The sequence below is a fragment of the Chroicocephalus ridibundus genome, chromosome 1 (genome assembly GCF_963924245.1).
Source record: "Chroicocephalus ridibundus chromosome 1, bChrRid1.1, whole genome shotgun sequence".
In the NCBI taxonomy this organism is placed as follows: Eukaryota; Metazoa; Chordata; class Aves; order Charadriiformes; family Laridae; genus Chroicocephalus; species Chroicocephalus ridibundus.
In genome coordinates, this window is record NC_086284.1 from 47,729,105 (window position 1) to 47,743,508 (window position 14,404).

The window sequence follows — 14,404 nt, forward strand, 5'->3', positions numbered from 1 at the left end:
CACACAGCATCGTAGATCAAGATCAAATCCTAAGTCAGTGCCTTGGTGTTAATACTGATCTCTACTGTGAATTATGAAAGTAGGAAACAGGCCACAAACACTGCTGCAGCAGCCTACGGAGGTGGGACATGGGTGGCACTCACGTGGCTGGTGTTCCCTCAAGGAACAAGGGGAGTGGAGGCATTTGGGAGAAGGCAGGGCTGGAGAGCCTTTCCATGAACAAGTCTCACTTGGGAAGACCTGCCCATCCTCCCTCCGTTGTGTCTCCGGCGCCTCTCCTCCTCCTCCCTGCCTACCCCAAAGAGCTGGGACTCCATCGTAGGGGTGGCCAGCATGGAGCTGCCATGGGCTTCGCCATCCTCATCTGCCTGAGCTCTGTGCTCGGGCAATGGCAAGCACAGGCAGCAACCTGCGCAGGCAGGGGAGGACGAACACCACCTTTCATTGCTGTTGGCTTTTTCTGCCCATGGTTCCTATGATTTTCTGGTGTGATTAAGCGATGCAACCAAGCAATAACAACATTTGTAAAAGGATGTCTGTGAAAGCAGATGCCCCTAAATAACAGTTTATTAAATACTCAGCCTCCCAGCGTGAAACAAAGGGGGTGAGGGGGGTGAAGAAAGAGAATTAAAAAAAAAATAAAATAAAGAAAACAGGATCCTTAAAGTAATTTATGTAAGGGTTCATCTCCACAGGGAGAAATAAGGAAAAAAAGCCAATAATGCTAAAAAATATACAGCTCTTTCAGTACTTCTCAGCAGGATACAGAACAAGAGTAAAATATACATTAAGACGACTATTTATAAGTCAACCTCAAATAGAAGAGCTAAGAGAACACCAGCAAACAAGTGAAAACCAGAAGTAAATCCTTCTCATAACAAACAACAAAGATTAAAATAATTTTGGTACTATCATAACACAGTGGCTTTTGTCTCATGCTGCTGAAATGTTCTGCGATACTTTAAATTATTGAGTTATATTGGCTTATGCTTATTTTTTTCTTAAGCTAGCCAGTATATAATAAAAATATAGTAACAACACACACTTACACAATACTTCTCATTTCAAGTATCTCAGTGTCCTTAAAGAAATAAAGTATAGCAATTATCCAAGTGAGAACCAGGAATACAGAAAGATTTCACTTCACCCTGAGCCAAAACAAAGGGAAAGGACGAGAGCTCAGACATTTCCATTTCTCTCATAGCAGTGTGCCCTGTTGATCAAAACACACACCACCATAACAAAGTGATTACTCTAATGACCATTAAAAAAAATAATAAAATCAATTAAATTCACAGGTAAGCAAAAGAAGATGAAATATAATGATTAACTTTTCTCCTAGTGAAATGATTTAAAGATTTTGTGGTTCACAGTTATTTCACTGAGACTTTTCAACGGAAAACATTTTAAATAAGGAACTCTGAACCATGAAGGAGTTACCGTGCATCAGCAGGTCTGCACTACCCACCTATATACATAATCACACGCGGAGGTAAACGTGAGGTAATTCAAGGTAGCTTTCTTATTAATAAAAGACAGATTACCTAGCTCACCTTCATCGGTTTCTCCATAGGAACAGAAGGACTACGTTCACTTGGAACCTATTGAATTTCACTGCAGTTGCAACCCGAATTAAACTTCAGATGCCCTACCAGGTAAGTCACCAGAGCAGAAGCATAACTGCTTTTTAGATGCCAATAATCGTTTTGCATGAAGTCTAAAACTCACACTACTGTATCTTAGAATTGCACTACATTGTGACATGGAAAAACAGAGACCTGTGTTGAGTTTCAATCCAGAAGTGCAAGAGGATTTTACTCCGCTCTCGTGAGACCCCACCTGGAGTACTGTGTCCAGCTTTGGAGTCCCCAACACAAGGAGGACATGGACCTGTTGGAACGGGTCCAGAGGAGGGCCACGAAGGTGATCCGAGGGCTGGTGCACCTCTCCTATGAGGACAGGCTGAGAGAGCTGGCGTTGTTCAGCCTGGAGAAGAGAAGGCTCCGGGGAGACCTTGTAGCAGCCTTACAGTATATAAAGGGACTCTATGAGGGAGTGTAGTGATAGGACAAGGGGTAACAGTTTTAAACTGAAAGAGGGGAGATTTAGATTAGACATCAGGAAGAAATTCTTTACTGTGAGGGTGGTGAGACACTGGCACAGACTGCCCAGGGAAGTTGTGGATGCCCCATCCCTGGCGGTGTTCAAGGCCAGGCTGGACGGGGCTCTGAGCAGCCTGGTCTCGTGGGAGGTGTCCCTGCCCATGGCAGGGGGGTTGGAACTAGATGATCTTTAAGGTCCCTTCCAACATGAACCATTCTATGATTTTAGGCTCCAGTGCTGTATACCAGCCAATACATGGCACGCTCTGCGCTCCCGTGACTATAGCGTTAATACCTTTATGTCAGGATACAAAGAGCAAAAATCCATGCCTTGCTGCTTCCTCAATTAGGATTGCAAACTAGATCAAAATTACAGTTAAGCTGTGGATATTGGATTCCCAAAAGAAACAGAACTTGGAGCACACATACCAGTCATCGGAACTAGGGTTATCAGGCGGAATGATGTAAGTGCAGATATTTGGATGGTTGAAAATTTTTCTTACTCTTTTTTTTACATTTTCAACTATTTTTTAATACAGTAAAGGAAATGTTAACCTTTCACATCTCAAACAATTTTCAACCCAAGATGTGGATTTAGAAATTCACAGTAACCAACAGATATACAGCTGGTGTGTACCATGCTTGTTTTTCTTTATGGCTAGAGTTTCTCAGCTGAATAAATCTTCCATGAGATTCCCATCATAAGCTCTGGTAGCAGAGCAAGCTGAGAGGTCATACATCATCTAAGAAGCAGACTAGCTTCAAGGTGAGCTCACGAAATAATTGACTGGGGAGAGAAGGCAACCAAACCATAATCTCACGATGCACTTCAGCGCTATGCTCAAATCGAAGGGTTGACTTTCCTTCTCCCAAAGCCAACATTATTTTTTCAGTCCATATAAGCACAAAAAACTGTTATCAATTTATGTATTTAACATACAATATATTGTGTAACTATTGTTTTTCTATGGAACTGTAACAATATTAAGTTATGCTAGTATCACATATTCTCTTTGAAACTCTTCCCAGTCTTGCAGATAAAATATCTACATCCTCAGAAAATCTAATTTTTTAGTAAGTGAAATCATCTTCTTCCTGCCCTTCTATCATTATAGATATGGGAAACCCCTTTCTGGCATGGCACTGTTAGCTAAACACGAGCTGTTTGGAGCAGAGACCCTTCTTGGCTTCACTCCTTTTAGACTTGCTACTACATTCCTAATACACATGATCATTATTATCCAAAGATGCCCATTAAAGCAGTGTCTAAACAACTTCTGACTAATTAAACCAAGATATCCAGGGACCGCACTTTATTTGTATAGTGCCTAGTGCAATGAAGCCCTCACCCACAACCGAAAATCTCCCCGTTCCTACCATACTTATAACAAATGATACCAGAGAGAATAAGGATTACAGTCCCTAAAGAGCTCTCTAACAACCAACTTAACTGCCTAGGAAAGGAAAGCAATGACAGACAACGGTCACTAAATTACATCTCAGAGGATGTGGGATCCTTCTCTTCGTGAGAATTTCAGACAGCTTCATACGTCTTACAACCCCACCTGCATTTTCGATCTGTAAATTCTGTTAACTTGGCAAAAAGGCTGCCTGGCAAGTGTGACAGCGAGTGTGCTGACTGAGCTGTTTAAGCTATCATTTCTTATTAGTCTTAAATCTATTACCTTTCTGTTGCACTTCTGTATGTGATCCCTGGGGAAAAAAATCCCAATAAATAAACCGCACATACAACCATGGTGCAAAAGCCCCTTAGCTCTCTATTCTATATAAGGGCTGACTTCAAAAGGAGTAAGGAACATGTGCAACACTGTAAATACTCAGTATTTGCCAAGGAGACATACCCAAAGTAGGTAGTTTGGGTCCCAGATGTCTCAAGTCATCTCAAGTTCTCACTACAGGCCTTTGACAATAGCAGCACCCACAGTCTTCTTCCCAGCCTTCCCCTCTCCATAGGATAGAAGATATCCATGATTTCCTAATGGTGTGACTGCAGGATGTATACAGCCATTCCCTTTCTCCTGTTGGGTTGGGTTTTCTTGGATCAGTGATCGGTTGACCCAGATCTCCCCGATGTCATTCACTCACTGGCAATGGATACAGCAGGAATGCCTGGTTGAAAGCAAAGTTGTAGAAGTTGGCTACCTTTTATTCCTTATGCAAGCTTCCACTTAACATGAAACAGCACCCACAGTATTTATCAGCTTGTGGTGCTTCATTTGGCTTAGTGAATCCAACTGCTGTAGCTGTAGTACACCCTTCTGGGATGTGTCTTGCACCCTTCTGGGTTGCAAGCATGTCCTTCAGCAGAACTCGGGGAATACAGATGTATCTCTTCAGGTACGTCTCACATGGCTTTGCATCACGCCTTGTAGGTTATGTCCTTAGTGGTCTTTGGGATCAGATCTTGATCTTCTTCTGAAGAATGTGATGTATTTATGACACCATAAAGCAATTAATGAATCAAATCAGCCGTGTTTCTAATACCTCAAGTTATGTTTCTAACATTCCTCAAGTATCATCTATTTCAAGACGAAGAAAACCAACAGAAAGTAAGAAGGGCTAGTTTCTTTGCAGAAGAGATCAATACAAGTGCACTGTCCATATGCCAATTGTTTCCCCAAATCAGTCATGCTAAACATTAAGTAATTCAGAAAACAAAACCGAATTGAATTATTTGCATGAAGCAGAGATTCATAAATTACAACAGCAAATACTAGAAGTGCTCTTTCTTTTCATAATACAAAGAACGCACAATAAGCTGAACGGATCAACATAAAACAGTTCCCCATATAGTCAAGGAGTAAGCTTTTCTATTGAGACTATTCTCAACTGAATTTCAAGAGGTATTTTTGGAAATCTTTGAAAATAAAACAGATTTCTGTCACTATTACCCAGGCTGAGGTAGAACATGTTTATGTATATAATAACATAAGCACGGATGGCATTCTTCAGACATGAGACGACAAGATAATGTGACTGGAGACAAAAGACACTGAGAACAATATTGGCTTGTTAAAGGGTTTTGTCATTTTGGTCATTCTTTTCACAATTCAACCATAATAAGGCATGGGAATGGAGATGTATCAAGCAGCATTAGGAGGTGAATTCAGAATAAGATATATAACCTTCAAATAATGATTTAAGGGGACAAAACGCAGGCACAGGAATCGGTGAGATTGCAGATTTGGAAACAAAAAGGCTGATGAAAATTAGAGGTCCATTATTCTCTGTATTTGAAGATCAACTGTGGGACATAAGTCCCACATTCATAGCTCCTTTTAACAAAAGCTTATGGCCCAACTCCACAAATACTTGAGGAAGTGTAACTTCATATGTCTAAGTCAGACACATTTACCAGGTTCTAGAAACAAATTCACTGCCCAGTCTGTATTACCATTTAAATTAATCCATCCTCTGTACAGTTTTAGAATGAGGAGCATTACTTTTCAAAATAGTTTTTGGCACAGCCAAGGAATGAAGATTTTTTCCTGCTGAAGTACCCCACCTTCACCTACATGGGGAGGGACCACCTTCTTCACGTCCTTCTCTGAAGCTGGTTACTGACATACAAAGATTTTACTGCAGACGAAAAAGATCTAAAGCTGTAGGTCACTGGAGGATATTAAATGATAAGCAAATTCACGTTTCTAAAGTAATTCTACCAATTTATTAGCAATGCTAGCTCCTGTTCCACAGTAGGGGAGATAATAATGAAGCCTTGTTAAAGGGCAATGCGATATCTTTTATGTAATGCCTTTTTTTCATTTGTGATAAAGTCATTAAAGCAGCACTGTGTCTTCTTGAAGCCTCAAACAATAGTCTGCATTAAATCTCCTGTGCAAAATTAAAGACAGTAGTTCACTGGAAAAATAAGCATCTGTTCTTGCTAACGCTGATGGCCTTCTAGAAATCATTAAACTATTCCAAATGGGCGATGATAAAACAAAGCGGAACTGTTTTAACTTTTTCCAAAGCAAAGAGAAAATCCATTTTCCTTGTAAATATTTCTTTGTTCCAAATTTGCCCAGTAACCTATAACTCATAAGGCACATCTCCCTTACGGGCTGCCTAAATCCCGTTCTCCCGCAGTCACCTAGCTTGAACTCAGTGCCTTTCAGACCCAGGCTGGTAAAGGTTTTCCTTCACTGCATCAACGCAGGCTGTAGCTCCTGAGTCCTGCCCACCTCCTCACTAGTCACAGGCTCAAAGGAGCCGGTGTGTGGGGCACAGCTGAAACACAGGCATCAGCCCCAATTTCCTTTCGGCCTCAGCCAGAGGTTGGGCTGGTTTGCAGTGGGAGTAGGCTCACATAGCTTCATTCTCTCGTGGCTACGCTAAAGTTTCAGCTGGACTACACTGTCTTCGTTCTCTTACTTCTTCTGCTGTATTGCATCTTAAATCCACCTTTGCTTCCTCTAGATACGTAACACTTCTGCAGAGTAAGGACTGAGATGCTATTTAAGAATACTTCTTAAAAACTTTTCAGAGGTGTCAGCCCAGGTTTGGACACAGAGCACCCAAACACAGTGCAAGACACAGACGAATCGTGAAACAAAACAAAACAAAACATCTCCTAACAAGAAAGTTAAAGATCCTGGAGGTCAAGCACAGATGGTAGAGAAGAACCTTACATTATACTTAACCTCTCCTGCAAAAAGACCGAGACTCCAATAGGAAAACCAAATGCAACATGGGAATATAATGGATTGACCGCCTGGCTTGGTATCCAAATACAGCAGAAAATGCTAGTCTTGGCTCAATGATTTGCTTTGTCCTGGTTCTCATCTACATCGTGGGTGACTTCTACTACCACCACCACCACATGTAGTCAAGAGATAACACGTGGTGAAGACCAGGCTACCCACGGCAGCTCAGGGAAGATGAATTCCTGATGAAATGTACACGGCCAGACGATGCCTATTTCACTGTAGCCAAATGCCACAAAAGGTAAGTGAAGAACCAACTTAAGGTTAAAAGCTGGTATTGTTTGTATAAAATCTTCTTTTTCCTCCTATTGTGCTTCCATTTTGGTGGAGTAGGTGTAAAAAGAAGGGGAATGTTACTTCTTTCTGAGCTTTTTATTTCTATGTTGTCAAGTTACTGCAATGACCATCATTCACTTTACCAAGGTTGCTAAGTGGTGGTATTTTCTGCTGCTCAAGTCAATAGGTTGGTGGGTTAGTAGTTCACAAACTATAAGGAGACATGTGATTTCAAAAAAAGGCTTTTAATAAGGTCCTAGGATAAACACATATTGTTTAATCATTAAACTCATCAAATTATGAAATAAATTGAAACCTTGCAGTAAAAATGGACTCAAATGCGGTGATCATGTCATCTGCTGAACTAATCCACCAAGCCAGCATCGTACACATAACATCATTATGACAATTCCCATCTAAAGCAGGGATGTAGGCATTTCGCTCACCTCCTTGTGGTCTTGGCGCCAAACTCGGAATCATGGAGGTTCCTTCTGGCCCCCGCTCTTTGCCAGTAATTCAGCGCTGGCACCAAGCGACTGACTCCTGAGAAAATCTCCGCACCTTTGCCTCACCTCCAGCAGTAAAGCACAGGACACCATAGGAACTTGAAGGCGACGAGGTGCATGGACACCCGGAGTGGGCTTTGACCCAGCATCAGCCTGCCACCCCCCCCAGCAAACACGCTTGCCTCCACCAACAACTGCCCAGGGTGCAAACCCAGACTACCAGACACTACCCAGACTCTACTGGCTGCCGTCTCATCAGGCCAAAATGCAGGAGCCAGGACAGCGGGGAAGATGGTGGGATGGATGTCCTACACAGTACTGCATGCATGCATGGCCAAACAATATCCACATTCCCCCAGCAAGGTCCTTTCTGTGCATCCCACCTTGGAAGTCATGAACCACAAAGGACCACTAACCAAGGCACAACTACTGAGAAGACACCCTTTCTGGCTGACACATTCACATGCCCTGCAGGAAAGCGTTCAACATCCGCACAAGAAGTAGGCACATATCCTTGGAACCCACAATTAATTTAATCTTGATTTCAATAAAGTTTTGCAGCAATTGCCTTGTGAAAACCCATCACCATTAACACAGAAGACCCACTAAGACTGGGCTGCTTAGCTACCACATGTGACAGCCTCCCACACTGCAACAGCAACCTGAGGAGCAACACCCCTTGCTTCAGCACACATTGTACAGCCTGGCCCCAAAAGGGCTAAGCGAGATCATCACACAGCACCACAAGGGAATTTTTCTGTTGCCACTGGAAAGGGCTGAGTGCTGATGCTAGATAAATTCAGATTAAAAATTAGGTGCATGCTTTCACAAAAAGAACGGGTAACGACTAGCGTAGCTGTGGGAGGTTCTTCACCATGATCGGTTTTAAAAGCAAGAAGATGGGAAAACTGGGCTCAGACTTAACAGGAGCCAACTCAAAGTGGTCCCATAACCCTTCTCAGGCAAAAGATCAGATGATACCATCTCAGCTCCTACAAAGCCTCATTAGGGAAGTATGGCAACCCAGTGCACTCTGGTCTGATCGCTCAGCGCTCACCACCACGGTGAAGGGCCACTGGTGCTCCAGACTCTGTTGGTTTCACTCCTCCACAAGTGACACAACCTTCAGGACAGCCCTAACCACAGATGAAACTTTCTTTTCATAACCCTCGAACCATGTCTCACTTTCGCCCTTGCAGCAAAGCTAAAGCCAATAGCAGATACCAAGCAGGAACAGCAAAAACCCCAGCTCCCTTCCTACAGGTTTTGGAAAAGTTTGCCTAGTCTTGTCTAGCGTTGTACATCCTAGGTGATGAAGCTTTGGCCACTACCTTCAGAAGACTCGAAAGGCCGTCTTAGTTTGCAAACTTTCAAAGTAGAAATCATGTCTCCCTGTATACGCATACACATATGGAGGTGCAACTCCAGGGACTTCGGGCACTATAATAGCACAAACAGACACCACAATTTCAAATTCATACTACTTGGATCACACTTTAGTTCCCACTCTGTATTTCCCAGTTATGATATTCATCTTTCCAAACAGCTCAATGTGCTGTTTTCGGTAATCACGTCCTTCAAACACTTGTCCCTGTTATGTCTACCAACATCTACATATTCAAAACAGTCTCTGAAGCACATGCTAAACATCTGTTTCAACCACCTTTCTCTTTGGAGTTTAAGCCGTTTGCTGGAAAATTGCCATCCTAACGGCTCGCTCCTCTGTTAGTGAACTGGAGAATTCATTTTGTATTTATTGATTGTTCCCTAATGAAGAGTCATAAAGGTGCCAGAGACTCTTGACCAGACACTACTTAATTAGTACCAAAGTGCATAAAATCCCAAATCAAACCAAGCTCTTTGTTCAACAGCTCAGTCACTGGAAAAGAAAAAGATGACATCATCTTCTGCTTACACAGAAGTCCCTAAAATTTTATTAAAAAAACCCTAAGGAAATTAAAAAGCTATATAAATTGTTCATTTCCTTCCAGTTCCTAAGACACCAAATATGTCTTCCAGAATCAAATCACACTTTGCTAAAGGAAGTATTCTTCATAAAGGACCCAGCAATATGCATCATGCATGGAATTTATTTTAAACTAGACAAAGGCAAATACCAATAAAACATTTGTCTTGTGAACAATATAAAGTTTTGTTACAAACAAAGGCATAATGCAAAGCATCCAGAAAGTATTAAAGTTTACCTCTAATGGATCTGTCTTTTCGACATCATGGCTCGTACAATAGTCCAACTTTTATCTTCCCTCAAACTACGCTGTATTGGAGTATTTTCAGAGGCTACTTGCTCTCAAGAAGGCAGAGATGAGCAAGAACGCTATTAAACCGCAAGGTGGTTTTTTTTCCTCTCAAATTTAAAGCCTCAAAAACATCCTGAATAACCGATATCTCCTTGTAAGTCTTTCAAATTAGAGTCATCTTGAAAGTTAATTCCCTGTCTTCCATATCATTTAAATTCTCAGTTAAATAATTGAGAAAATAGCAGGAAGGAAAAAAGTCAACTACCAGAAGGAGGGAAAAGCCCATCCCTACATAGCAATAGCATTGCTGCTTCTATTAGGCTCTCTGCTTGTTGAACACATCTGTCTCCAGAGCAGTAAGGTGGCTTGGATTCTTTGGGATAACGGAAGAGGCACACAAGGAAATAAAGATTCGTGATAACACAGAATCCATTAAACACAAGCCCCCTCACAGTAATCTACAATCCCTGATGTAATTATTACCACATAAGCAAGAAAATACCCTTAATATGTCCAAAACCACAATCTTCTGTTTTCCTAAAAACTACCACTGCGATGCCAAACACTCATTCTGCAAAAAATTCAAAATCCTCTTCATGATCCCTGTCCTGTATTCACCAGCTGACGTGAGACCAGCTTTAACCATCTGAAGTTTCTAACTGTCTTACCATCATGACAAATAAGCATATTCCACAACAAATGGAGAAGGTTTGCCCAAAGAGAAAACGGAGTAGGACAAGCATATAAAGGACGAAACAACCACAGTAAGGCAAATATCCCGGGACAGCAAAATAGCAAACATATGCACGGGCTTCTCAGGCATATGATGCTATACCATAATCCATTAGTGTTTCCTGGTTTTTTTTTTTAAACCGCACCTTTTTTTATAATCGTAAAATTACACCAACAGCATCTCATCTGTCCCATACAATTTCAGTAAGTCTTCTGCAGAGTTTTGTTTTGTGCTCCCAAGCAGATGAGACTAGATGCTCACTGCTATGTCTCCCAAGACAATGAGCTCCAAAACGGTAAAAAATGGAAGAAAAACATAGAGAAGAAAACGACACTCCGATGAGAGGGACAGCTAATCACAGAGAAGTTCTGGAAGGGTCACCATCGCGCTGCAGAGTGAAGTTGCACAAAAACCTCTGCTTACCCCTTGCTCGGATTCCAGCAGCTCTGTTTTGACTCTGACTGCCGGCATCCCATCAAGCATTAACATTCTGTTCTCAAAGGCGCTGATGTCCTAAGGCAAATAAAGGAAAAGGTTAATCAAAAAAGTGATGAAAAACACTTGGTTTAATTCACTGGTTTAGTTCTACGATATTGTAGAAACAAGTAAGTTTCTTTTAGTGGAAATAAAAGTTAGCAAAGATGTATTATTAATTTCAAGGAGTAGCTACGAAGTTACTACTTCTGTTAAAACAGTAAGTTATACTTTCACTTATCCTTAAAAGAGAACTAAGTCTTTGTAAGCAACACGGGAAAACTGTCTCCAATTATGATTTTTTAATTTGAAATTAATCACGCAGATGCACGTATATGAATTCCTTGCTTTGGAACTGGAAAGAAGAGCATTGATGTCAAACAGCTTCAGGTTTTTGGCAGCATACTTAAGATATATTTGATTTCAATCAAAACATTGGTACTTCTGTATTTCCTAGAGAAAGCACACACTTGAATTCAGAGGAGTTATAGCGAAGGTCTGTACACACACACACACTATAAATCTACACACATCAACAACTCCTAGGATTTTGTATCATTCATTATCTTGTAAAGCTATCAGTGTTTGTTTTCAGTTGAAAGTGGTTACCTATATGAAACTTTGGATTAACAGGTTGCCCAGAGGGGTTGTGAACTCTCCATCCTTGGAGATACTCAAAAACTGTCTGGACATGGTCCAGCGTGCTCTAGGTGACCCTGCTCAAGCAGGGGGGTTGGACAAGGTGACCTCTGGAGGTCCCTTCCAACTCAGTCATTCGGTGATTCTGTGTGGTTTGTCAATGAAAATCTCCACGCACTCACCTCTGACACAAAGGAAATTTGAAAAGCATGTTAAAAACATACGTTGTCCTTGTGGTAATGGGCCATATACACCGAGAGCTCTGATCTGAAGTGAGGTTCGCAGAGCTGTGCTTCCCTGAATCAACATCCCTGCTCTGAGTGTCTCATCCCACTGCTGCCAGAGCAGCTGATGGAAGAGATGCAAAAACAACCTCTTGTGCCTTCATTTCAGACGCTACTTCAGCCCGAGTCAATTTTCTATTCCTGCCAAGGCTCAAGGCTGGTGTTTGAAAGCTAGCCCCTTCAGCTGCCATTTAGTTTGGACAACATGGAAAGAATAAAAGACATTTTATCCCCCGAGCTAGAATCTGACCTTACAAATCCAGACAACTTGGTCAGCGGTATAGAAACTGGAAGACGTCACAGCTATTCTTCAAATAGCGAAACTACAGCACGTACCGCTTCTCAGTGACTCATTCACAGTCACTTATCTGCAGCCCCGTCTGGAAGGCAGCGCTCGAGACTCGAAACTCACCTCCACTTTAACCGTTACCTTGTGGTCCTCAATAACCGCACTGTAATGGACAAAACGCTCTCCCCGTGTTTCACGGGCAGCAGACCTGTTCAGTGCTGCACAGCGCCGTTATTCATAAGGTGTATGTTCATAGCCCTTTTTCTTATCATGGCTCCTTCAGGGGAATTTTAAGAAAAATGGTCTATCCTAATGGAGCTTCCAAAATGCATTTTAAAAACTTAAATTACTTCAGACTTCCCCCCCCCCCCCCAATTAATGCACCCCATCCCAGGATCTTAATTTTCAGGGTTCTAAGTATTGCAGCAACTGTTGGGGTTTTTTTTGTATACTCCCTTTACTTTACTGTAATTTAAATAACGTGCTAAAAAGCAGGGAAAACAATACGCCCATGCTCCAACATGGTGCCACAGGCAGAGCAAATGACCTGCTTAAAATCCCCGCCGCCCTCCCTTTGAACCCCATGTGTTACAGCGCACAGAGCTGCGGTCTGATACCACAGGGCAGGCAGGAACTCGATGGTAAAGCAGATAAGCAAAGGCAACACCAAATGCAATCTCTGTTTGATTGTTGTTTTTTTTTTTTTCCCTTAAAAAGTTGTTTTAGCTAGTTCACAAAAAGCTCTAAATGCCCAAGTTAGAAAATTTCAGATCAAATAAGTGATTTTCAGCAGAACACCTCTGCATTCAAACGTGTGAATGAAGATGAGTCAAGGTGTTGGGATGTCCTGGTCCATGCCATGCTACCGCTGTGTATCTACCGTATTTTAAGCTTGACACAACAGGAAGAAGATAAAAAAAAATAAAAATGCTCTTCCTATGTCTTCTCAGCAACTTATTTTGTGCACCTTGATCTATAGCCAGTGTAAGAGGCGCAAGGTGGGGAAAGAGCAGGAGGGACTCCGATGCCACAAAACAGCTGGCGGAAAGGCTTCCAGGCTTTACATCCCTCTTCCCAGCAAGGGCGGTGCACTGTTTACTTATCAGAAGCAGATGCCGGGTGTCACCGAGCTCCAGCGGTTTGGATGTGGTTCGGGGTGGAGCGAGAGCAGGAGCCAGCCTGGCATTCCTGGCTCCCCCCGCCTCCCAGAGCCTATTCCGCAAGCGGCGAGGTCCCTCTCCCTCCTTGATTTATGGGCGGCACAGTTGAGTTTTACAGCAAGATCAGGAATATACCATCATCAAGCATCCCTTAGGCTGTTTAGCTGGTAGACAAAGAAGGATGAGCTGATATTGCTTCGCGTCCCTGAGGAGGTCTTACCCGCCTGAGCGAAGGGACGAGGCCGGCTTGCGCGGGCAGGAGGAGGGGGGAAGACAAAGCGCCACCGAGGAAAGGCAGGTTTAATGAACTGTTCGAATCTGATTAGAGGCTAATGTCCCTTTTAGTGCTTTGTACCAATTTACAGCTGATATACTTGAACCATTTTTCCCCACCGGCTGTGATAAACTCATTAGTTTTAAAAATGCAAGCTAACCAGAGCCTTTGAAGTTTAAAACTGATAAATCATGAAAACCTGACTAGTTCATGTACCATTTAACACATTTACATTTAACTAAATTTTCACAGCGCTCACTTTCCCTTTTGTTCTCTAAAATCGTATTTCTTAAAAGCAGCGCTTCGGTCTAAAGAGTGAACGCAGCGAATAGCTCGGGCTTTTGGGTCATTTATAATTCAGAGCAGCAATGATCACAGAAGTAGATTCTTTCCAAACTATTTGATCCCTTCTGCATTTATAACTAGAAGGACGTTGTGTGACACATCCTGGGGGGGGGTGTGTGGGGGGGTGGGCACTGCCTGGTAATAGCCAAGAAGATCCAGCCTGGGTGTTATACATATGGATGACATGTGTAGCCCAACTGTCGCCCAGAGAGTTGATCTTTCCAAACTGTGTTCTCCTGCCTTAACCAGCGTTCGCACCACAGTGTGTTCACAGCCATTCAGCAAATAGGATGCAACTGCCGAGATTTGCATACGGTGGGCAGTCATCTAAGGCAAA

The 14,404-nt window shown here is 42.4% G+C and overlaps 1 protein-coding gene across 12 annotated transcripts in view; it reads right to left on the reverse strand.

Annotated features, from left to right (window-relative positions):
• KLF12 (KLF transcription factor 12) overlaps nt 1-14,404 on the reverse strand; it is a 254,133-nt gene that overhangs the window by 142,056 nt on the left and 97,673 nt on the right. For 10 of the 12 annotated variants that reach the window (XM_063335585.1, XM_063335567.1, XM_063335560.1 and 7 more), the window contains one exon: nt 11,026-11,115. The exons of 1 other annotated variant lie outside the window; for it this stretch is intronic. In XM_063335585.1, the coding sequence (XP_063191655.1) occupies nt 11,026-11,115 (90 nt within the window). Of the gene's footprint in view, nt 1-3,964; nt 4,187-11,025; nt 11,116-14,404 lie in introns of those variants that run through there. One more of the 12 variants, XM_063335637.1, reaches the window with a different exon arrangement.